The sequence below is a fragment of the Podarcis bocagei genome (genome assembly GCF_964188305.1).
Source record: "Podarcis bocagei genome assembly, chromosome: 3".
In the NCBI taxonomy this organism is placed as follows: domain Eukaryota; kingdom Metazoa; phylum Chordata; class Lepidosauria; order Squamata; family Lacertidae; genus Podarcis; species Podarcis bocagei.
The window spans coordinates 42,991,403-43,001,699 of NC_138127.1; the positions used below are offsets into that span (position 1 = coordinate 42,991,403).

Here is a 10,297-nt window from a genome sequence, read left to right on the forward strand (position 1 = left end):
GTCCAAGCTTGCTTGACTTTTTAGGAGGTGCAGTGAATATCTAGGAAGGCAGCACTGTCTTCTCACAAGGAGCTCTCTTTTAGCATGTACACTGAGCCTATCTCAGAAGCAACCACAGAAACCTTTTTGTATCCAATTTACACATGAATATATAAAAAAATTAAAAATTGTCTAGTAGCACGTTAGAAGCCAACTAAGTTTGTTCTTGGTATGAGCTTTCATGTGCATGCACACATCTTCAGATATGCACATGAAAGCTCATACCAAGAACAAACTTAATTGGTCTCTAACGTGCTACTAGACAATTTTTTTTTAAAAAAAAATTATATATAGTTCTACTGTGTCAGACCAACACGGCTACCTATCTGAATTTACACATGTTAGTGAATGGTGTGAAGGGCCCAGCTGTCCCCTATAAAACTACTTTCTACATCATATAACCCTACTTTTTATTATTTTTCTATAATGTATTTAGTAAACGAATAGTATTCCGGTGGTAGTATACTGCAAAACCAAACACGCAGTAGAGATTTTAAAATAATTTATTATACAGCTGAAAACATTTGAAAGGTGACTCAAGATGGACGATCTTTGTTTGCTGCATCTATTTTTGTATTTCTTTCTGTATTTATGGAAGACACGAGCTGGACTATTTCAGGGTGACTAAATTTTCCTGTAGATCAAGAGATCACCGTTAACATGTTTTCTCATTCTGCTATGTACCAAGAATATAGCAGTGAGATAAAAGCACCTTCCTCAACAAGAAATGCTTGTTCTTGTTATGTTGGATAGCCTCTCATGTTTTATACTGAGCTGCTCTTACACCATTATAATTTTAGGAAGGGACATTTCAAAGTATGGAAAATTCCTGATGCTCATGCCCTGTGATTTCCTTAATCCTTGAAGCATCAGGGCATCAGCAGGTGGCAGCATGAAGCAGCAGTGTGGTGACATTCTTCCTGCCTTTCAAAGCGGGATTTGGGGACCATCAATGGTTCAGGAAACTTGGGGGTGTCATGTGAAAGTGTTAGGTAGGCTGAGCATTACCAAAAACCTACAAGAGAATCAAAAGCAGTTAGTGATTCTAATGTGGACCTGCACTCCAAGTGAGAAGGGATAAGCTCACTATCTAAATGGACTCACCCCAAGTTTCATTCTATATCAATTTCTATCTAATCTGCTTTTTGATGGAGGACTTCCCCGGGAGTCATAATTGGGAGGAAATAATGGAACTTCTAGTCGTTGTTCTGGCTCACAGACACTTTCTGAGTTAATTGTGTTGATAAGCTCCCAAGGTGGTTCAGATGCTCAAATTATTCCTGCCTCTCCTGTAACGCAAGTCTCAAAGCAGCTCAAATAAAACAATGGAATGGATCCAACTGCCATCATAGATGTGGCATCTGCCAGTTCCCTGTGTGAGAGCGTTCCATCACATGGAGGAATTCAACCATTCCCAGAAGGACAAGGTGTAATTCAACCATAGCTGAAGTATATGTGCATAACCCACTTGCCCACCAAGTGAATAAGCCGCTGAAGCCAATACTAGTCAAAACCATATTATATTAGGGTGCTTTGCATGATTGCGATCTTCAAAGCAAGTGGCAAATGAAAGGGTGTTTGAGACCAAGGGTTAGTATTGTTTTATACTGGATCTCTCTTCAAAACTTTTCTACCGTTATAGTTATATATAAGGAGTGTGCACTGGCCTCTAAAATTTGGCACTGCATCTCTATCTTTTTAAAAATTCCAGTCTGTTACTCAGTCACTCTATGCTCTAAAAAGAACTCTTAACTCCCCGTCTCGAAAAAGCAGTTGAAATGTACAGGCAAGCCTCCGGGGTAGACTATGTTTGCCACATTGCAGACAAACAGGTATAGAGGCTTTTCATTGGGGAAGCAAAAGGGATTTTATTTCCTCCACTGAACTGCAATTCTTCCCACAAAAAAAAAAAAACAACCCAGAGGTGCTCATCAAAATTAAAGAAAACCTTTATTAGGCCAGATAAAAGCCCAAAATTCATAAGTAGAAAAATTTTGAGAAAAATAAGTAAGAGGAGGGCAACTGGCATGTGTTCTTCCTTGTATATTCTGTTTGTTAAAAACTCCACACCTTCGTTTCTGGTGCTTGTTTATGTCCTCCAATAAGGCCCTGCAATATGAGGCAGTTTAGTTCCCTGCAGAGATCTGAAGAACTGCGTTTATTTTCCCACTAAAGCAGAGCAATGTAGGATTAAAAAAAACAAAGCTTCTAACTTGTTTCTAAGAATCCTCCACTGCTGTGCCTTAATAGAAATAAAGTAAAATGCGGCATTTTTCAGTGCTCTGCAGGCAACATTTTGGCCGAGAGAAACAGAGATGCAGGAAAACACAGAGCTGCAATACTCAAAAATAAGGGTACCCTTGAGGGAACCCTGATCCAACTTCGGGGGGGGGGAGCAGTTACTAGCATTGTGCTTCAGTGCAGGGAGGGGGAAAGCATCCAAAATCAACCCACTATGCCTCATTATTCAGCCCTCAATACAGAGTCACTGCACACCCCTAATATATATTAATAGCAAATTCGGGTGCTGACTTCAGGCAGCTATGTAGCCAAAACAGTGCTACTAGAAAAAAAGAGCACCAAGGTTGAAAAAATTAGTTGGGGGGAGGGATTAAGGTGGCACACCATTTCCCATTTACTCTGCAAATGTTTGTTGCAGGTTCCATTATAAAAATAATACCAAGCTACACAATGAGTGTTTAGAAAAAAAAGGAGGGGGATGTCTTACCTGCCGTTGTATCAAAGAAGTCTTGAAGTCTTCCAGGTTTTTTCTCTAACTCTTCATACTCCAAGGCTTGAAGTATCATCTCACACTGGTCCAGCTCTTTTACAAATTTTGCTTCTGCAGTTGACTGGTGTTCATATTCCTAATAGGGGTGTGCAAGGTGGTAACCCACTTTACTGAGAAGGAAAAAATCACAGAAAATGCAACTGTATGCACTGCTGTACAAGGGAAGCAGTTCATTTCTGAGCCCCCTGGTCTAACCCATGTAAAGGATTTCTAGCCAAATATTGAGAACCACCACTACATGTTCATGAGTCCAGAAGCAATTCTCATCAGTTGCTGCTGAAGAGAGCTTCAACCAAACCAATACCTTGCCAACAGGTATCTCATAACACCTGAATAATGAAATGCATTTGCTGCAGAACACAGGAATTTCCCACTGGTTAGACATGCTTGTCAAATACTTTCTTTTTCAAACAGGTTCTTGCTTTCTAATACAGTGGTGCCCCGCAAGACGAATGCCTCGCAAGACGAAAAACTCGCTAGATGAAAGGGTTTTGCAGTTTTTGAGCTGCTTCGCAAGACGAAAACGTCTTGCGTTTTTTGCAAGTTTGTTTCCTTTTTCTTAACACCGTTAATACAGTTGCGACTTGACTTCAAGGAGCAACTCATAGAACGCGGTGTGGTAGCCTTTTTTGAGGTTTTTGGTGATTTTTGAAGCTTTTCCAAAACTTTTCCGACACCGTGCTTCGCAAGAGGAAAAAATTGCTAGACGAAAAAACTCGCGGAACGAATTAATTTCGTCTTGCGAGGCACCACTGTATGCCGGTTTCCTGTGGTGATCCATCCGCTTCCACTTTTGAGTTTTTACTGTTAAGCACACACCAGTTTCTACTTTGAAATCAAAACTACAAGGTTACAACCATTTTTTTCTCACAACTGACATCCTGGATAGCTCAGTTGCTTAGAGTTTATCCTATGGCAGAAGTCAATGCAATAGTACAAAATATGTTAAGTCTCCTCAGGCAAACCTTACTCCAAACCACTCCCAAGTCCAATGCAGTCCATGGCGTTCAGTTGCATGGCAGCCCCACTGGATTTTATAAAAACAGGCAGGCAGCAAACTCTGAAAGCTGATTGTCTCCCTAGTGCCCCCTGTAACATATCCATATTTAGCTTGGTAGCCTGCTTTACACCAAGAATGCTTCCAAAAAAGTCATTATTTAGATCTATACTTGATGTTTAGTAGAGAGAAATACCTGTTTAGGGAAAAAATGAATTTTAATATTTAAGCAATTTTAGATCTTTAAAACTTACTTCCCAGAGTTCATAAATTTCTTTTCTCAGCTCCTCAGACAGCACCTGGGTCAACTGTTTCATAGCTTCCTAGAAAAAGAGAATCCTGTGTTTTATTTGGTGTCACCCCAATATTGTTTCCCTTCTTTTGGCAGAGATGAGCTGCATTCTCTTGATCTCACACACCTTGACAGTGAAAACCTGTAAGGATTGGCCAGATGGTCTTGGCAAATGTAAAAAGAATGAGAGCACACGCACACACACACAAATGTCACTTCATAACGCAGTTCATCCCTCATCATCTTAAGTACTAACCAAAAGAAGAAAATTATGCAAGCTATTAAGCAATCTGGTGCTTCCCACAACAAAGCAAGTGAGATGTGTTTCGGAGCAATAATCTGGAAATCTAAGCACTATGCAGGATACCCTCTTGTCAACTTCTTCTTGTGCAACGAAAGGAACATCAAAAGCTTCAGTTCTGTGGAAGAAGTTCCCATGTGAGCACTGCCTTTCCTGGAAACTGATGTTAACTTAACACTGAGCTACACAATGGAGCCCTCCCTTCCCACACAGACTCAAAGTTTTCTTGGCAATTTGGGATGGGATGCTGCAGCAGCTGCTACACAACAACAAAGGTGATATGGGAAGAGCAGCATCAGATTTAGGGTGGTGCAGGTGGTTTCCCTGTACAGGGAGCAGAGCCGAGAGGGTGCAAAACTGAGAAGATCCATTTATGGGTGCCAAATTCTGGCCTTACTCAGGAAGCTATATTACGAAAGATTTCCAAAGACCGCCCCTGGGAAAGAGTCCATAAGGTTGTTGGTTGCTAACCTGGACATCTTGACTGTCCCCTTTTCAGCCCAGGCTGGACACTCTTATGAAAGCCACATGCCAGTGGTGTGTATGGCCAAAGCCAAATGTGAATTTTCTTATTGCACAGTAGGCTGGTTTCTACACCCATTCACACACCCTTCCCTATGCACCATCCAAGCAAACAATAGGCATGATCAGAATTCAAGGGCACATTGCAGCCAGGCAAAAACACTCAAGTGTTTGGGGGAGAGGGAGCACGGCCAGGTAGGGGTGCCCTGGGGGGAGAGGGCCAGTCAGGGAGGCCTGAAGAACTGCATTTGCTCTCTTCCCAGCCTGAATTCCCCTAGCCCTACTTTAAAAGCCCTGAAGCAGTGGGAGAGGAGGCAGTTACTACAGGCCTCCTTGTCCATTCTCCAATGCTCACTGCTCACTATAGCAAGCAGGAACACAGTCTTGTTTTCAGCCTGTGTATAATTTATAAAGGGTTAAAGGAAGGGAGCAAAGGATGACCTCTGGAGATCATCAAAAAGCACCAATGGATATGAATGAGAGGGGTCCACTATGCAAATGATTGAAACGCCTGCCATTTTCACAGAATTGCACTGCCGCAGATTGTGTGTGGTGCCCCTTACTTTAAATATTTCACACATAACAAGTTTATATCTCAGAGCCTTCTAGTCTTCACTGTCCTTTGACAAATCAGCTCCTGCACAGAATGCCAATCAGTTTTCATGAGAGGTAGGGAAGTTTTCAAATAAGTCACTTTCCATCTAGTTTTCTCTTGATAGAGAAGACAACTGAATGTCAGCTGATGACAGAGCCTCTATGTTTGAATCTTCCCTTCTAGAAAGAAAGGCACTATGGAATCCCACAAACTAGACTGCTTTTCCTGTAAGAAATCTTTTGTTGTAAAATACAAGATTGTGCCCTCTAGTGACCGGTATTCTACACTACTCACCCTGAATCTGTTCAATTTCATTATTAGAGCCACTTCACAGAAACAATTTTGTCTTCAACTGGGTTGACAGAAAACATCAATGAAGTTTTAAAAGGTGCAAATTCAAATAACAGAAATCCCATGCAAGCTTTGTATCATGAGGCTGAGCCCTGTGTCTCTTTCCAACTGCATTCTACATAGGAAAAACAAGCCAGCCTCTTTTCAAGAAAATGAACGCCACAATTCAGATTACAGAAATGGCAGTATCTAAGTGTTAGCGGGGGACATTTTAACCTCCCTGGATGTGCCATCACTGACCTTAAGGTGGTCATACTGGAACAAAGGAACTTCAAAAGGAAACAGCAAACTGAAACTGCCAAATTACCATTATGAAGCAATTCAGTGTTATCACTTGTGGACTGAACTGGGACGATAGATTTTTACAACACTACGTGTGCTGACTAACTTACCAGTGATGTGTGTTTTTTGTGACTAGCTTCTGTTAATAATGTAACTGACGTCTGTACTTTACTGTATTTCCTTTCCTTCTGATATCACTGCTAACAATCTCTTGCCTGTATAGATATTCCTACAACGCAGGATAACACTTCATACATCTGATGAAGTGGGCTGTACACTATCCATGGAAGTTTACGGCTTAATATTTTTGTTAGTCTTTAAGTTTCCGCAAGACTCTTTTGTTCTGAGGATCTTTCAGACTTTACAGACTAATCTTGGTCCTTTCTTTTTTAGAAGTAGACCATCAAGCTACATGTGCCACCATACTGACCTCCTCTCGTCGGTGTTTCTCCTCTTTGGAAACATTGTCAGCAGGAGCAATGTCACCAACTATGCATTCAGCCATATCATGAACCAGAGCTAACCGGATGCATCTGGGAAGCAGAAAATATTTAAAGACGTTATTAGTAAAAGGCAACTACAAAAGATAGTATTGTATAACAATCTCTGCATCCTGTCAACTTATTCTGCAATTCATTTTGGTTAGTGCAATTATATTTATTTCCTTAAATATCTATGTTAACCTTAAGTTTGGTTCCAATAAAAATCAAAAATAACAGCAGTGTAACATCCTATTAGGACCAAATATCACTTAAAATGTCACTTTCAGACAATAATAATAATAATAATAAATTTTATTTATATCCCGCCCTCCCCAGCCGAAGCTGGGCTCAGGGCAGCTAACAACAATAAAATACAACATTCTAAAATCATTTCATTATAAAATTAATTCAAATCAAATTGATGGCAACCATTGGACAAAGCTTCCAAATACTGTCAGGGGTCCCTTTACCTTTACCTCTTCAAGCTAGATGTAGTTCAAAATAAAGAGGAAAAGATGTTTTAGAGCTACAAATGTTTTAATCAGATTCAGGTTCTGAAACATTTTTATTGACTTCCTTCAACAGCAACAATAATAAAATGTCTAGCCTGAAGAAGAGTTATCTGAATCAAAAGCTTGCTCACTACTTTCTGATGTTTTAATAGGTCATGATAAAAAGGTATTCGATGTAAGTAATATACCAACCTGACAATTTCAGTACTAAGCCTGGCAAAATAATTGCTATCACCAGTTAAATCGAGATTTAACTTTTGATTTTATTCTGTTTTTAAACCTGCCTGGATTTACTTATTTGATGTTACAATCACAATATTGCACAGCTTTACATTACATATTAATTTACCCAGCAGAACTTCTTCAATCATATTGGTGAATGTGAATTCCACATTCCACCAAGAAAGAAACACATATTGGAAAGTTGACAATGAGAGGGGAGAGGAATACACCCTTGGGCTTAGACCTGGGCTACAGCTCTCCTTTATCTTGGGCAAGGCACTCAAATTCATACACATTCATTTTTGAAAATTAAAGAATGACCTAAATTTCACATGATGGTATTTTAACATTGGCCTGAATTCAGCTAGCGGGCCCAGCTAGTAGAAGCCCACACAAGGACTTCTGCTAGTGCCAAAGGGCTTTTCTTCCCTCTTCTCCCTGTGCTGCCCTCAGATTGGCTCAAGGTGTGTGTATCTGCAGAACCCCCAGAACGGGGGGGGGGGGGGTCAGGGAGAAGAGATTGTTCCATCAAGCAATCAGCTATACTTGTGATGATGGAGCATTTTTAACAGCACAACACTGAATTCCTCCTATTAAGCCACGATTATCAAATATTGTCAACCCTTTTTGACCCACCTAAAAATTGGTTACAGGAGTTGATGCAATCAAGCAGTATTAAAACAGCACTTCTATTTTTCTATTAATTGTGTGGTTTGGCAGTGTACAATACTGACGGTTCCGTGTTGCAAATAAATAAACAAACCTGCATCCAATGAAAAGTAAAATAAGACAGTTGCAACGAACTTGATCCCACCAAGAATGGAACTTCAGTGCAGCTACTTTTCACTAAAGTGAACCCACAATGTGCAGTCCCCCACATCCATTAAAGATATCCACTGCAATCAGTATACATACCTGTCTTTATTAAGTGCTTTATCTTCAGTTACCATAGCCATGATTGCCATCCTGTACATATGGTCTGAAACGCTCTCTGGATTTGCTACATTTCTGTATACCCAGCCAGTCCGTGGGACTCTCTAGTCAAAAAGAGTTTAAGCAATACTGTCAAAGGGGGGGGGGGAGGAGAGGCTTGCATGCATCTTCTTTTTTTATACCCAGCTGCCATGTAGAAATGCAAGCAGCCATATTTAACAGACTATTAGTCATGCTTACTGATTATAAATATTGTTAAAAGACAAAAAAAGTAATTCCAAGACAGTATTCCTATAAGCACCTGTGCCCCAGAAATAAAATATTTACTTCCTAGTTCCCCAGGTGGATAGTTTTGTATACTGGGTGTGAAATGTTGAACTTTGAGAGATCCTGCCTGTATCCTATCTTACTAAGCTTACTGCAAAGCTGAACTACTAACTGCAGTCTTTAGGTTCTGCAAGGCAACAGAGGCAATTTATTAGGCAATCCACAAACTGCCATTTCCCCTTGCTTCTTTAATAAGCCCTCTCTGCTCTTCGGCCTTCTATTACTTGTAAACTACCTCACTTTCATTGCCGGCCAGCTTTTCCTCCAGTGTCCCTTGGATTTACCACCATCCCCTTTTGCAACAGATTCCTTATTATTTCTACGCTATCCGGTCTCCAGGTTCCTAAAGCAGAGTCAGAACAAAGAAGTCCTTCAGCCGGATAAGAAGGTGACCAGGCGCAAGCATCGTATGCACCTTTGTACTAAGCAAGTCTAATCTAAGCAGAAGCACGTGTTTAGGATTGCAGCCTTATCCTACGCAGGTCTAATTGTGCTGAGCTCAACAGGATTTGCCACAGGAAAAATCTGCAAACTGCAGTCCTAACCCTGCCTCGGCCCAGTATACCTGAAGGTATGTCTCCACCCCCATCATTCAGCCTGGACACTGAGGTCCAGCGCCGAGGGCCTTCTGCCTGGTTCCCTCACTGCGAGAAGTGAAGTTACAGGGAACCAGGCAGAGGGCCTTCTCGGTAGTGGCGCCCGGCCTGCGGAACAGCCTCCGACCAGATGTCAAGGAAATAAAATACTACCTGACTTTTAGAAGACACCAGATGGCAGCCCTGTTTAGGGAAGTTTCTAATGTTTGATATTCTACTGATGGGCGGGGTATAAATAAATAAATTATTCTTCTTCTTCAGAGGTAGGTCCCGCCGCATTCAATGGGGCTCACTCCCAGGTAAGTGGGGTTTGGACTGCAGTCTTAATCGATGCTAAAAAGGGAGGGTGAGGAGATGCATGGGGGTTTTGTGCTGCAGCACCTTTGGGGAAGGATACTGCGAAGATGGGCATTGACGCCCCCCTCCCCCACATTTGCTCCCGACCACCCAGTCGGGGTCTCTGCTCACCTTCAGCTGCCCCACCAACTTCAGAAACTGCAGCAAGCTACCCATGGTGCTGGCTACGAGCGCAGGAGCCTGGAAGCGGCAGGAGCTGCGCCCTCCCGCCTGCCTGCCCAAGAGCGGGTGGGGAGGAAGTGACGACACCGCAGGCTCGGCTCCTAGGTTCCTGCGCCACTCGGCTGCTCATTGGCCAGCGGCGCAAGTCGGCGACGCATTACGGCCCCGAACGCCGGCTAGCCTATGGACACGCACGCGTGAAAGCCTTGGTCGTGGGGATGCGCGTGAGGCGTCCTCTGCACCGGTTCTGCCAGCCCGAGCCTTCGGAGGTCTCTTTGGCTTCTCCTCTCTAAGGATATAGGACGTTGTTTTCAAAAGCAGGAGCTTCGCTTCCCCTCCTCCCTCTGGAGGGTGGGAAGCAAAGCGGAGTCCGACGCAGCCGCCCCCACTTTCCTTCCTCCCCCTCCTCCTCCTGGTTTCTGTAGATATTTCGTAGCACGTGGTTAAACCCTTGCGAGCGCACAGCCAAAACACCCATTGAAGTGTTTGCTGAAGTTCCAGGTGAAGCTGCTCTGGAGGGGAAAAAGTCCTGTTGT

At 42.4% G+C, this 10,297-nt stretch overlaps 1 protein-coding gene across 5 annotated transcripts in view; it reads right to left on the minus strand.

Annotated features, from left to right (window-relative positions):
• Positions 1–9,863, minus strand: part of HDDC2 (HD domain containing 2) — a 35,654-nt gene extending 25,791 nt beyond the window's left edge. For 2 of the 5 annotated variants that reach the window (XM_081187823.1, XM_081187820.1), the window contains exons 1-5: positions 9,711–9,863; positions 8,302–8,423; positions 6,601–6,703; positions 4,082–4,150; positions 2,768–2,906 (exon numbers count right to left, since the gene is read on the minus strand). In XM_081187823.1, the coding sequence (XP_081043949.1) occupies positions 2,768–2,906; positions 4,082–4,150; positions 6,601–6,703; positions 8,302–8,423; positions 9,711–9,755 (478 nt within the window). In that variant the 5' untranslated portion in view covers positions 9,756–9,863. Of the gene's footprint in view, positions 1–526; positions 674–1,051; positions 2,209–2,767; positions 2,907–4,081; positions 4,151–6,600; positions 6,704–8,301; positions 8,424–9,710 lie in introns of those variants that run through there. The other 3 variants (XM_081187819.1, XM_081187821.1, XM_081187822.1) reach the window with 3 other exon arrangements.
• Between the last annotated feature and the right edge of the window lie 434 nt (positions 9,864–10,297).